Genomic DNA, 14,857 nt, shown 5'->3' on the forward strand with positions numbered 1-14,857 from the left:
CCACCACCATCCAGCTTGTTTGTTGTTTTGATTTGTTATTATTATTAACATATTTGAGCTTCTGATAACTTGCTCTGCCCAGAAATGCCCACCCCTCTCATGCTTCAGGGGCTCTGCCCTGCTCCCTGGCAAGTTCGATCCCAGGGCTCACAGAGGCCTCCTTCCTAACTCAGCCACTCTGCCATTCAGCAGCGTCAGAAATGGAATCCAGGGACAGCAGTGTCTGTGGGCACCCTCTGATGGCCTATCCTGTCCATTAGGTTTTAGGCAACACACGTGGGGACTGCCTGCCCAAAGTGCGGTGTGTTCTCCCTAGAGACCACTAGGGGGAAGCAACATCCAATCTACCAGATAACAAGGACCCTGCCTAGAAGGTTCTATTCCAGGTACTATCCAGTTCTCCCCTCCCCAAGGATCTGTGACCTAGATCTACTCATAACTGTAGGATTCTACAGTCACTCCAAGCCACTTGGTGTGGCTCCTGGGCACGGGTACCTGAAGAGCACTAAGGTTGCTAACATAAGAGGGGCTGCCCCCTAGTGGGCTTACAGGCTTAGCCCTCCCAAGAGGGCCACTTCTTACCTTCACAAAGGGCGTTGAGTCCTAGAGACAGACTCAACGCCCAGACTTACCCTGGATGGCCCCGAAGGCCAGAGCTCCCAGGACTGGGACCACCAAGCCAAGCCTCTGGTCCCACAACCTGACAAGGATCTTTTTTTTTTTTTCCAAGGCAGGGTTTCTCTGTAACTTGGGAGCCTGTTCTGGAACTAGCTCTTGTAGACTAGGCTGGCCTAGAACTCACAGAGATTCACCTGCCTCTGCTTCCCGATTAAAGGTGTGTGCCACCACCACCAAGCTCTGACAAGGATCTTGAGGGCTGGCCCCTAATTGAGGCCATAGCTGAGAGACAAGACCCCCCCCCCCAGCTGTAAACAAGACCATGTCAGAGCTCCCAGGAGCTGCTTCTGCCTAGTATCAGGGCTCCCCCTCAGGAAGAGCCAGTTCCCCCCAGGGACCACTGAATGTCAAACCACCAGGCAAGGACAGCAGGCAGCCTTTAAGCAGCAGGGGCCTCTGGAACTGAAGTTGAGAGGGACCGTCTGTCATGTCTTCTTATGTTTATATCCCTGGAGACCTCCTGTCCTGGTACTTCCCGGGCATGCTGTGAGGACCTAGGTGTCCTGGGAAGCTGGTGCTACCCAGAGGATAAACAGGCCATGCTGCTCTCGGGCCCAGGCTTGGCTGCAGCACCAAAGGCAGATTCCTTTCCACTCTGATGGCCTCTGCCAAGAGCCCACCCACTCCAGGGGTAGCTATCTACTCCCATCAGTTTCCAGCCACCTTTTCCAGAAAGTGCTGGTTTGAAGGAAAATGGGTGTGGCCTTATTAGAGGAAGTGTGTCACTGTGGAGGCGGGCTTTGAGGTCTCATAAATGCTCAAGCCATGCCCAGTGAGATAGTTCACTTCCTGTTGCCTGTGCAAGATTTAGAACTCTGAGCTACCTCTCCAGCACCATGCCTGTCTGCACACTGCCAGGTCCCACCATGATGCTAACGGACTGAACCTCTGAGCTGTAAATGAGCCACTCAGTTAAATGTTTCTCTTTATGAGAGTTGCCATGGTCATGGTGTCTCTTCACAGCAAGAGAAGCCCTAACTAAGACACAACAACGTTACCAAGGAGACCTTCTCTTGGGGATGTGCCCAACTGGTCCTCAGTTCTCTCCCCACACAGCTTCTTTTGTGACACAAAGAACAGTCTGAGTCAGGAAGCAACTCTTTGCTATTCCTCTCTTCCCTATAGCTTTGGAAACATCGTGACATCCTCTTCGAGACTCAGCTTCCTCAGAAACAAAAGGGACACACTGGCTCTCTCTGGGGCATCCTCTCCTTCACACTGGCAACTTGCTGGGGTCTCACCTCCCGGATCAGCTGCTTCTCAGCCTCAGTGTCCTGCTGCACGGCAGTGGCGGGCAGCATCTTCTCCTCAGGCTGGGCAGGGTTCAGGGGTGTCTGAGTGGACAGCAGAGCTGGAGATAAGGAGACAGGAGGAGTCGAGCATGAGGCACCCAGGGACCAAGCATACATACGCCCCATGTAAAATACCATCGACCCAAGAGTTCAGGACACTGGGAAAGTAGCGTTAGACACAACTCTACACCACTGTGCACTAGAGGAGAAAGGCAAGTGGGTGAGCAGATGTGTAATGAATACGAAGAAAGGGCAGGGAGGGGCCCAGAATTAGACATTTGTGAGCTCCTGCAGGGTCCTCTGGAAAAGCAGTCAATGCTCTTAACCACTGAGTCACCTCTCCAGCCCCAGCAGTAAGGGTCACCGCAGAGGCCATGAGACAAGGGCTATTTGATGCGTAGGGCTGGCCTGCCAGGATTAGGGGCAAGAAGAAGGCATGGGGGAGAGGAATGGGAGCCAGCAGAGGCAGATACTCCACGTCTTGCTAAAGGATCAGAGAGAAGACCTGTAGTAACAGTGGGAAGGGGGAGGCTGAGAGGCCCCGCATGAATGCTACTGAGCACTAGGCTGGGAGTCGCGCACACAGAGCAGCCCATGGACTATGACAACGGTTATTTGGGTGCTAAGCCCCCACGTGTTGTCTCAGGTGAGTCCTTTATTGCCCTCCCCCCTCCCCGCTCCCCACAGAAGCCAAGCAGTTCTTCTGAGTCCATCTTAATCAAGATTAAGATACAGCTCCTGGGGCTCGGTCACTTGCCCGCGGACCCGGTAAGCTAAGCCGTTGGTCTCAGCACATCGCTTGGTACAAGGCCAGCCACTGCCAGTGCCTACTGAGCAACAGGATTCTAGCCCAGGAAGGGCCCCCCATCCCGGAAGGCTGAATTAGCTGCCAGGTTGGGAACCCATTGGGGATCCGGCACTTCTTCCACTCCTGTTTTGGGGATTTGCAGTCAGGACAGGGGACAGGGAAGGAGGAGGCAAGGTGATGGACATCCTGCTACTTTACCTGGCCCCCACTGTCCCCTGCCCCACCCTAAGGCAGCCTGCAGAAGTGTATGGAGTTAGCCATGTTTGTGGATCTTCACACAGCCCCTGATCCTAGCAGGCATGATGCTCATGCCCCAGGACTCAGCTTGGCTACTGGTGCCTCCACGGAGCCTTTTCTAACCGATAGGCTTGGAGCCTCTCTGCCCAGCATGGCTGCCTGCCTTAAAGCTTGTTCTTCTGCCTCAAAGAGGTAACGTCTGGGTCTGAGACATGCATGTCCCCAGTGTCCAGCCCTGGTTTACATACGAAGAAATGTTGGGGTGAGGGGAGCTGGAGAGATGGCTCAGTGGTTAAGAGTATTGACTGTTCTTCCAGAGGACCTGAGTTCAATTCCCAGCAACCACATGGTGGCTCACAACCATCTGTAATGAGATCTGTCACCCTCTTCTGGCCTGCAGGCATACATGGAGGCAGAATGTTGTATACATAATAATAAAAATCTTTAAAAAAAAAAAAAGAAGTGTTAGGGGAACTCTGGATGGAAGGGTGGGGGTTGGGGAGGTGGGAGGGTTCAGGAAGGAGAACAAATGGTGGATATATGAACATTTGGGGGATCTGAACGGGTAGATGGGTAGGGGAAGGGGAAGGAGGGTGGGTGGGTGTTGGAAGGATGGATGAGCAGGGGCTGTGTAAGCAATGGAGTGTGAGGAGGAGGGAGGGGCTTGTGGACGGGTGGAGGGTGGGGCAAGGGGTCGGGAACTGTCTGTAGAACTGGGTCAACAGAGGCAGGAGGGCAGGAGGACCAAGAGTCTGATGCTAGACTCTTCTGTGCCCACTGCTCCTGAGAGAGAGCCACAGAACACTCTGTCGTCTCCTCAGGTCCTGCAGGCCTGTGTTCCAGGCCCGAGTTTCTGTGCCTGCCAGATGACAGAATGAATGGCAGCCGTATTACAGGAGCTGGGGTGGGATGTGGGCAAGTGAGTCATCCAGATGCTAAGAGCGCGATGCACACATACGGATGGGATATCCGCTTGACCCTGCCCTCTCCTGCTACCCCAGGCTATCCCACCTGATAGGTGGCCAGGGTCCATCTGCTGAGCCAGGATGGCCTTTAGCCTCTTGATCTCCTCCTGGTACTCTCGAAGCAGGGCATCCTTGGGGTCCTCGTTAATGCGTGGCTTGTTCTTGATATTCTTGGCCCGGTTGGCATAGCGCAGGGTGCTGAGGCTCTCGTCGTAATTGTTGTCGGCAGGAGACAGGCAGGCCACCATCAGAGTCTTGGTGTTGCCACCCAGTGAGTCCTGCAGCAGTCGCGTTAGCTTTGAATCCCGGTAAGGGATATGCTTGCAACGGCCGTCCACCAGGGCCGAGATGACATTGCCCAGTGCTGACAGGGACAGGTTGATCTTGGTGGCCTCCTTCAGCCTTTCCCCCGTGGCCCCGGTCTTGGCTTGCCGCTCACTCCCCGCCAGGTCTACCAGGTTGAGTTTGCCTGCACGGAGGTGGTCCTTACCCCGCTCATCTGCAGAGAGGCAGGCAGGGAGCATCAGCTGGTGAGTCCCGCATCTTCCCAAGGTGAGGGTGGCTGGCTACCAAGCCCTTAGAGCCTACCACTCACTTGGGGCGACATTTGAACCTATCAGGGGTCTGTAAAGGAGGGTCTGCCATGGTACAGGTAAGGAGACTGAGGATCAGAGAGGGTGTGGAACTTTCCCAAGGCCACACAAAAGCCAAGGATGTAAGTGGAGAGAGAGCTCAGAGGTTAAGAATACTGGCTGCTCTTCCAGAGGACCCAAGTTTAATTCCTAGCACCCACATGGCAGCTCACAACTGTCTAATTTCTGTTCCAGGAGATTTGACACCCTCACACTGACATATATGCAGATAAGACAACAATGCTCATAAAAAATAATAAAGCATCTAAAAATAAAAAGAAGCCAAGAAGGAGGGACAAGGTGGACATTCGGGGCTGCCTGACTTGTAGGTAAGGGTCTGTTCTCTGGAGACTTTAGTGTTTTGTTTGTAAGCTAACAAATAAAGCTTACCTGAAGATCAGAGTGCAGAGCTAAGCCACTAGTTAGCCACAGAGGCCAGGCAGTGGTGGCACACACCTTTATTCCAAGCACCCAGGAGACAGAGGCAGAGGGATCTCTGTAAGTTCAAGACCACCCTGGGCTACATGAAATTGACTCTGCCTAAAAGAGAAACAGAACTCACACAAAGGTGATCCCAGCACTTGGAATCACGTGCCTTTAATCCCAGCACTAGGGAGGTGGAGACAGGAGTGATATGGCTGGGTAGAGAGAGGAATATAAGGAGGGAGGAGACAGGCGTTCAGACGCAGTCAGGAGTCAGTCTGAGCATGCAGTCTGAGGTGTCGTAGAGATAGGATCGCCCCTTTGGTCTGAGCATTGGTAGAGGTAAGAACTCTCTAGTGGCTGGCTGCTCTGCTTCTCTGATCTTTCAGCATTAACCCCTATATCTGACTCTGGGTTTTTATTATGAAGACCAATTAGAATTTGTGCTACAGGGGACAGCAGAGTCTCTTTTGGACAGATTTCCTATGAGGCCAAAGGCAGAAGAGGGCGAAGGGGAGATGGCAAGATGGCCAGGGAGCTGTACTTTTGCATGCAAAGAGTACTGGCTTTGAAGGTCAACCCCGCCTCTTCTATACTGTTTGGGCATAAGCACAGCCACACACGTCTCTAGTTCTCCAGGGATTCCATCTACAAAGAAAGACAAGCCTTAACTGGCTTCCTACCAGGACTGGATGTGTAGGGTCTTTTTTTTTTTTAATGGAGCAGGGAGCAGGGCAGTGGTAGCGCATGCCAGCATTCAGGTGGCAGAGTCAAGCAGATCTCTGTGAGTTCGAGGCCAGCCTGGTCTACAAGAGCTAGTTCCAGGACAGCCAGGGCTGTTACATAGGGAAATCTTGTCTTGAAAAAACAGGGGAAAAAAAACAAATAAAGAAAAAGAAAAGGAGCAGTAAGGGACTAGCAGTGTTTTTGGAGAGTGCTTGTAGAATGTACCAGAACGTGTCATGAGCTCTGTGATTTCAAGTGCACACCAGGTCTAGCCTGAGCAAAGGAGTCTCGGAAGACAAACAGCCCTGTGCACCAAGGTGTTCCTGACAGCATCGCCCAGAGCACTGTGAAACCAGAAACGATGTCAATGCCACAAGGATGACAGCTTAGAAAGGGGCTGAGAGATGCTGGAGATGGCTCAGAATGCTGAGAGCACCGGCTGCTCTTCCAGAGGGGCTGAGTTCAATTCCCAGCACCCACATGGTTGCTCACAGCCATCTTTGATGAGATCTGGAGCCCCTTTCTGGCATGCGAGCAAACAGGGACAGAACACTGTATACATAATAAATAAATCTTTTTTTAAAAAAAGAACAAAAGAAAAGGGGTGAGTGTGGAGCATCCTCTGTCCACCACCCACTCTCGTGAAGACCTGGAAATGATTCATAGAAGAAAACAAAACAAAAGAGGAGCCAGAGAAGACAGACTTCGCTGTGTGGCTGTGTTTAGGCACCAGCCCGCCCTTCAAACCTTCAGCAAAGCTCACTCATGCTCATGAGCCTCGCGCATCCATAGAGCCAGGCAGCTGTCCCGGCCCCAATGCCCCAAGTAACCCTGAGGTCATGCCTTCTTCAGAGGGCATCCCCAGGGACACCCAGGTTGGTGCTCTTTGCTCCAGCAAGCACCCGAGTGCTGGTCTGGAAACAGGTTGTCCAGGCTGACAGTATGCAGGGAGGCTACATCAGCCCTGGCCTTGACCCTGCGTCACAGGGTCTCTCCAAAGTTACCTTCCCAGCTGGGCTAGGCTACTTCCTGCACTGTGTTCTCTGCAGTTTTGTGACAGACCACAGCGGGCAGCATTAGGGGACAAGGTGCCGGGAGGCCCTGGGTTCAAATTCTGACTCCTCCACTCTATGACTGGGGTACCCTGTACGAGCAACTCTCTTCACTTCTCAGAGCCTAGGTTTCCTCTGTGTAAAAGGAGAATGTTATCTCTGGCTTCGAGGGCTGCCACAGTTACACAGGGGAAGCCTAGGGCAGCCTCACAAAGCATCTCCCTTCACACAGCATCTGGCCTACAGGTGCCCAGAGTCAACGCTGCTTTCTGTCCCCTTTCCCAGCAGCTCTCCCGTGAACAGAGAGAGGCAGCTGAATAAGGGACAGAGAACACTACTGAGAAAGAGTAAAGGCGTGAGTGACAGACAGACCCCTGGCCCAGCATGTTTTCCAGGGATGGAACCCAGAGCCCCGAGCAGGCTATTCAAGTACTCAAATATTGAGCTCCAGCCTCAGCTCTGAGACTCAGTCTCCTCATCTGTAAAATGGGGGTGTGAGCAACTAGCTCATGAGAGGGTTGAAAGAATGGATGAGGTAATGGGAGCATGCTGCCCGGCCCATGGGAAGTGCTCAGTTTTGTGTCCACCAGTTTTGTGGTTGCCGGTGCAGATGCAGGAAACAGGTCAGGTCCCAGCACAGGGAGGACCGTCATCTGTTTCCTTCAGGCACCTAAGGGCATCTTTTCCCAGTTTTCCACGGGGCTCTCCAGGCTTCAAAGAGGTGAGACGCCCTCCTGGCAGGAGTGTGAAGCTGGCTCGGGACGTTTGGGTCACCCTCTGCCCACAGCCGGTCCCGTACCCACGGCATAGATCTCGATGCTGATGGTGAAGATGGAGTGTGAGCGGGAAGAGTCCTTATTCATCAGGGTGTAGCCAACCGCACGGTTCTTCCAGCCGGTCTCCATGACGCGCTCGCACTGGGCCACGCTGTGCACTGTGTGCATGGACAGCCCCTTGACGTACACGCCCTTCTCGGGGTGCTCCTTCAGCTGCAGGGAAGAGGAGCACGGAAGGTTGAGATCACCGAGGATCTCTGACGAACCCAAAGGCGGAACCCTGTCCAGGTGGCCACTTGTGCCCTCCTAAATCATCCTGTAATAGGCAGGGGGTTCACTCTGGTGAAGCCAGCTGCAAACCTACTCCTGCCTCCCACCTGTTGCAGGATCTTGGACCAGAAACATCCTGAACCTCAATATGCACAACCTGGAAAATGGGCATGAGATACCTACTTCATTGGCATGGTAAGGATTCCGTAAAGTAGGCACACACAAGCTTTTCTGGGATCCTCAGGTTCTGGAAGCTGATGGGGCTGGCACCCAGAGCTCTGACTTTATCTCCTCTGTCCTGTCCACATGGCTTCTGTTATGCTCTCTGCTGATGCGACTGGGGCATTGGAGAGTCGTTGGCTGCCTGAGCCCACAAGGCCTGCAGTTCAGCCCTCGGAGACGGCAGCTGGTAAGCTATACCCCCGATGTTCCCCGGCTTCCTTCCCAGGCAGCCAAGAAGCTTTTTGCTTACTCAAGAACAGGGAAATGTGGAATTTCTCAAGAGGAAAGAAAACCACACTGGCAAAACCAGAATGAAGAGCTGGGTATGGTGGGGTGCATCTGTAATCCCAGCACTCACGACATGGGGACTAAGGAGGAAACAGACCTGTGGTACCTCAGTGGGCTCAGTGGAAACAGGTCACGAAGAGGACGGGGATGCTGCTTTGAGTGTGGGTAATCTCAGAAGGCAAAGCCAGCCCCCCATCTCTGACACCCTCAGGGGTCCTTCCCACCACTGTTACCCAGTCTTGCCAACACTGGTCCTAGGGAGGGGCTGAGTGATGGCCACCAGCTGTCCATCCTATCCCCGTCAGTAACTGCTCTTCTAGGCGGCAAGAAACCAGAGCCAGGTCTCCATGGCAACCAGCTGTGCTACTATGGCAGAGATGGAGAGGGGCACAGGCACATGGCCATGCCTAGGGTCCATTTGGAAGGAGATGTTGATATGCTTCCTCACACGTGGCTCAGAGAGGACTCTCGGGAGGCCTCTGCAGACTCCACCATGATCTACTGGGTGGAGCTCTGGGGCAGTATTTATACTGGCTTGAGGGTGGGGAGGGGAGTTGGCGCCCCCAAATCTCTTGCTGGCCTTCGCTGACTGAATAATTCCTAAGTATAAAATGAACCAGGCAGGCCCTATGCTAACTGCAGGCTAAGAGCTTGCTCACCGGAGCCTTGGGTTCCAATCCATTCCCACTCTGTGTGCTCTCTGGGTTATACATAGGTGCCTGAATCACAGACGATGAGAACAGAATTCTCCTACGCTCGCATGGAAACCATCTGCATATCACCCACAGAGCAGCCTATCAGAGGCCCAGTGCCCACAGGGTGTGTATCAGGGAGCACATCTATCACCTGCAGCCCCCGGCCAGTGGCTTGGCTAAGTGAGGCCTTCCCAGGGTCTGGGGTCGACAGGGAAGGATAGAGTCTCCATGGCACCCAACACATTGGCTGAAAGGTCTGTGAGGGTTATGACCCTGATGCTGATTCTTCTAGAGCTCCCAGCCCCCATCAGACTCCTCTGCATCTTTCTCTGGCTCAGGGTGAGTCATGACTCCCAACACCCTCTCCTGGTGAGGGGGATGCTGTAGGCTGGTGGTAGGAGAGGTTCCTGGCAGGGAGGGCAAAGTGCCGCTAGGTTTCTGCACAGCCCACTGCAGGAGAATGGCAGGGCCTTGAGTGGAGGGATGGAGATGGAAGAGAGGAGGGTTCAGGTCAGTGTGTGACCTGACACTCTGGTACCCATGGGTCCTTCCCAGTAAGTCAACCAATGAATGACTGTCCTTCCTTCTCCTAAAGCTGGAGTCACTGGCTTTCTGGTGGACCCTGGGAAGTGAGGGTGGTCAGGTCATAAGCATCGTGGCTAGAGGGAGAGTCCAGCGGAATCCCAGCACAGATGAAGAGCGGCATCTCACACTGGCCTATCCTCCAGGGACCAGGCCATCTAAGAGCCCCAGGCAGGAGCAAGACCAGTCCCACTGGCCAAGGTTAAGGCCAAAGCGTCCCAGCTGGGACTCCACGCTCTCCCTGACTTCTGGTCCTGGCAGTATTTGTTCATTCTTTCTCGCTCCTCTTTCTCTCTTTCCTTCCCTCCCTCCCTCTTTCTTTCCTCTCCCTCCCTCCTTCTATGTTCCATTTTTTTTTTTTTTTTGATTTTCGAGACAGGGTTTCTCCATAGCTTTTGGTTCCTGTCCTGGAACTAGCTCTTGTAGACCAGGCTGGCCTCAAACTCAGAGATGTTTTCTTTCTTCTCTTCCTTCCTTCCTCTCCCTTTCTCTTCTTCCTTTTCTTTCTCTTTCTTTCTTTCTTTCTTTTTTTTTTTTGGTTTGTTTGTTTGTTTGATTTTAGACAGGGTTTCTCTGTAGCTTTAGAGCCTGTTCTGGAACTAGCTCTTGTAGACCAGGCTGGCCTCAAACTCACAGAGATCCACCCGCCTCTGCCTCCCAAGTGCTGGGATTAAAGGTGTGTGCCACCACCACCCAGCTCTTTTCTTTTTTTAGACAATTCCTCTTTGTGAACCAGGTTGGCCTGGAACTTGCAACCTCCCTGCTGCAGTCTTCCCACTTCTGGGATTAAAGCCTGTGCCAATAAGCCAAGTCCGGCAAGGTTCTTGATCTCTCTGGGTGTCCCAGTCAGTCATCCTGGTCTAGTCTATCCAAACACAACCCTGACATAGTGAGCTTTGCTTCCACCGGTAGGAAGCAACGCTCTTCCACCCTATGCCCGTCCTTTGAGGAGACTGAGGACGACTTATGAAATGCGTTCGAGGCTCTCTGACTAAGTCAGTCTTCACCACCACGAGCAGATCATCTGTCCTTGACCCTGCCCCCCAGGGGGCCCCACTTGCCAGCCCCCCGTCATTGCTGGTTTTTTTCTCTAATCCCCAACAGCTAGAAAAGCTCACATACTGAACACCTAGCAGGCACTGGTGCTCTGCCGGAGGGGCTGGCTTGTCCTATTTACTGTCGCCAACCCTCAATATCCCTTTGCAAAGTGAACCAAGATGATGAAATCCTAGCCATATAAACAGCAGTAAAATAAGGTGTTTGAAGCTCAAACCCTTCAGTTAGGCAGACCTGGGTTCAAGCCCAGGCTCAGCCACTTGCCGAATTGTAGAACCTGGACAGACTGAGGCTCTCTCAGCCTCCTTTCCATGCTATTGGTAAACTAGAGATGACAACGTCCACCAGCAGGGATACTCCAAAGATGAAGTGGGGTGATGTACCCGAAGGGCCCAGTGAATAGTAAGTGCTTAGTAAGTACTTCATACCTTCTGTTAGACCGTCAAAATAATTTTTACCAGTGGAAGTGTTTTCTAAAACAGAACTCTATTGGGAAACATCACCTTGTTTCCACAGAGGTGGCCTTGTTCAAGGGGAGAGCCAGCCTGTGTGGTGGCAGCAGACACAGTCCATGTGTTAGGTTCTCTAAGGACTCAAGTTCAAAAGGCCCCACTCCGACCGGACATGGTGATGTTTGTCTATGATCCCAGCACCAGGAAAACTGAGGCAGCAGGATCCTGAGTCCCAGCACCGTCTGATACTAGCCACTGCCCTTGCGACCTTCCTGACCACCCCACATGGGGGTCTGCACCCACCTCCAGCTTCTGCTTGGTGTCGGCGCCCAGCAGGTCCCGGACGTCTTCATTGTAGATCTCCAGATAGGAAGCCCGGACCAGGAACTTGGTATTTTCTGCACACTGCGGGAAGCAGAACATGAAAAGATAGCTTGTGCCAACCCCACCTGCTGCTCAGGCCTCTACAGCTGAGACATTAGAGGAGGAAGGGCCACTTGGGCCCACATCCTCACCCTACCCTGACTGCCCTGCTGGCAAACCTTCCTCTCCAGCTCCAGGACCCTCAGACTCCAAGCTGTGCTCCGGCTATCCATCCAATGTGCTGCCTATAAACCTCAGGGCAAAGAGGCAGAAACCTCCCTCCCGCGGCCACAGTCCCAGCAACGGCACCTGGACCAAGCCCTGGCTCTGGGCTGAAGAGTGAGCCTCTGGGGCCACCACAACTGGGAGCTGTCCAGTCTGGGGTCTGTGAGATAAGTCTACAAAGGGCTTCATGCAAGTCTGGTCTTTAGTCATTGCTCAATAAATGCGGGAGCCTTGACTGTTAAAACCGCTTCCTGTCGCCATGCTCAGACTCATCATACAAGAATGCTAAGGGAATTTCAACATTCAAGAAAAACATGGAACTGACTCTTCTCAGTTTTGTTTTCTGCCCATGATCTTTTTAGAACCCAGGACTTGCCTCTGTTGACCCACGCAGGGTCGAGACCAGGTTCTGACTGCGACCCATGGTCCACGCTTCTGACATAGGTGCCCTGGGGGCCATCTGGGACACTAACCTTACCCCTTCACAGGTGAGACCCATACCTGAACGCTCTCAAACACATGCTCGAAGGCTCTGGGGATGATGCCTCTCTGGCTGGGGGGATCCGGCAGGCCCTGCATGGTGAAGGACTTCCCACTGCCCGTCTGGCCATATGCAAAAATAGTACCATTGTAGCCCTCAGTGACACCCTAAGGGAGAGGGAACCAAGGTCAGGTGTTCAGCTGACAGGTCCAGGTGGGTACCATGGCCCCCAGCCCACAGACTTGGGTGCCCTGCCCGGTTGGCCAAAGGCACCGCTTTGTTTCAAACAACAGTCTGATGGGGTTAAACATCGTGCCAAGGTGGGCTTATCTAAAAGCCTGTGCTGGGAGCCGACTTGGTTCAAATGCTTGTTCAAGTGTATCTCCATGCTTGTTTTGTTTCTCCGTGTACTGCTGACAGAACCCAAAGTCTCCTACATGCTAGGCAAGAGCCCAACCACCAAGCCACACCCTCAGTCTGGCTCTGCTCTTTACTGGACTGGTCTTTGGCACATGGATTTGCAGCCTCCCCACCCGTCATAAAGGATAAGAACGCAGCCCTTCCTAAAGCTGACTCATCTCGTGTATTAGGCACGGCATATGCAGGCACGGACAGGTACTTGCTAAATGTCTGCCGGGAACTTGGGGACGCAGACGGTGCTTCTCACCCAGGCCAGGGAGGTACACAGGGCAGAGGTCCAGAGAACCTGTGTACCTGCAATGGGAAGAGAGTCAAAGAAAGGCAGTTGGAAGCCGTGGGAAGAAGCAGCCTCCTCCTTCTCTGAAGCAGAGGCAGGATGGAAGAGAAGCTGCTGCTGAGGAGACCTGGACAGGTGACAGGGGACTGGCAGGAAGAGGAAGTGGGTCCAGGCCAAGCGGACACAGGAGAGTGGCTGACAGCAGGTGGAGCTGGGAGTGGGGCATGGATGAGGAGGCTGAGAAGGAGAACTAACTGGGTACCACTTCCAAGGCCACTCTTCATTCATGGCTGCATGCCTGCATGCATTCACCCTGCAGGAACTAGCTGTCTTTCCTGAATCGGGAACCAAGCCATGTTCTGGGTAGAGGGAGGTGAACAAGGTAGCCACAGGCCCTGGCCTCAGAGCTCTTGGGGTTACAGATAGCAGAACTGTCTATGGGGCATCTGTAATGGTTAACACTGTCAACTATATTTAGAGTTACCATGGAGACAAAATCTCTCGGCATATCTGGGAGGGGATAGCTAGGTTAGGTTAACTGAGACGGGAAGGTCCACCCTATATATAGGCAGTACCATCCCATGTGCTGGGGTCCCAGGCTGAATAAAGGAGAAAGCTGAGCAGCAGCGGCATTCATTCCCCGTGCCTCCTGATTGGTGACAACTGCCTCTCGCTTCTGGTAACAAGCCCTCACCCTTGTGAGGGAGCGCACCCTCCAGCTGTGAACCCAAACAAGCCCTTTCTTCCTTAGCCTGCTGCTGCCAGACGTTTTGTCACCGCCAGACAGGCATGCTGCTGCTGCTGGCACCCAAAAAGGCCGGTATCCCATCTAAGCTCCCCAGCCCTTGCAGAGAACAAATGCTTCCTTGTCTGCAGTGCAAACGGTTGTCTAATCTAGGGAAACTGTAACCACACTGAGGTCCTGCAGTTCCTTAGAGGTGGTAGGCTGCACACAGGGGTGTGGGACCTTTAAAATGGGGACAAGTGACTTCGGTGAGAGGGCGCGTGCCGGGCTTCTCAAACCCACATGCAGCTAAAGTGGGAAGCACCTGACCCCGCTGGAGAACTGTCACTGGAGGGGTACTAGTCTCCTTCCTATGCCACTTGCCCCCATGTCTAGCGGGTACATAACTGGTACATGCACGCACAGAGCATTTCCACTGTTCTGGTATGTTCCATAGGACGGCACTGCCCGGATTAAGTAGAAAACAACTTTAAGTATATTAGGTATATTTATAAGATGAAAAAAGATTTCAAAAAAAAAATTCGACACGGTAACCCTTAGGGGGCTCCTAGGGGACAAGCACATGTGGGGCAGGTCCCCAGTGTCCACTCAGTCACTGTGTACTGCTGCCCTGTTCTGTATTATTGAACTATGAAACTTAGTGAGTTTTCATGAAATCAACGGTTGAATATTATTTTAAGATGTGTTACATTATTTTATGCTGTGGAATATTTGTTTAATGGTGCAAAAATGTGTTGCATTCTTTTATGTTGTATTTATTTAACTCTGTGAAGCTGTGCTACTTTGCCTGTCTAAAACACCTGACTGCTTTAATAAAGAGCTGAACGGCCAACAGCTAGGAAGGAGAAAGGATAGGCAGGGCTGGTAGGCAGAGAGAATAAATAGGAGGAGAAATCTGGGAGACAAAAAATTGAGGAGCAAGAAAAGGAGGAGGACATCAGAGGCAGCCATCCAGCTACACAGCAAGCCACAGAGTAAGAAGTAAAGAAAGGTATTCAGAAATAGAGAAAGATAAAAGTCCACAGACACAAGGTAGACAGGATAATTTAAGAAAAACTGGCTAGAAACAAGCCAAGCTAAGGCTGGGCATTCATAAGTAAGAATAAGTCTCCATGTGATTATTTTGGGGGCTGGATGGCAGGCCCCCAAAGAGCAAAAGAGCATAAAACAACAGTTGATCTCCCTCCCCCCC

At 52.7% G+C, this 14,857-nt stretch overlaps 1 protein-coding gene across 1 annotated transcript in view; it reads right to left on the minus strand.

Annotated features, from left to right (window-relative positions):
* The window catches only part of Kif17 (kinesin family member 17), a 30,984-nt gene that overhangs the window by 12,332 nt on the left and 3,795 nt on the right, over nucleotides 1–14,857 (minus strand). The window contains exons 2-6 of the mRNA XM_005352968.3: nucleotides 12,244–12,390; nucleotides 11,458–11,559; nucleotides 7,613–7,802; nucleotides 4,027–4,479; nucleotides 1,920–2,029 (exon numbers count right to left, since the gene is read on the minus strand). Of these exons, the coding sequence (XP_005353025.2) occupies nucleotides 1,920–2,029; nucleotides 4,027–4,479; nucleotides 7,613–7,802; nucleotides 11,458–11,559; nucleotides 12,244–12,390 (1,002 nt within the window). The remainder of the gene's footprint in view (nucleotides 1–1,919; nucleotides 2,030–4,026; nucleotides 4,480–7,612; nucleotides 7,803–11,457; nucleotides 11,560–12,243; nucleotides 12,391–14,857) is intronic.

Source organism: Microtus ochrogaster, chromosome 10 (genome assembly GCF_000317375.1).
Source record: "Microtus ochrogaster isolate Prairie Vole_2 chromosome 10, MicOch1.0, whole genome shotgun sequence".
In the NCBI taxonomy this organism is placed as follows: domain Eukaryota; kingdom Metazoa; phylum Chordata; class Mammalia; order Rodentia; family Cricetidae; genus Microtus; species Microtus ochrogaster.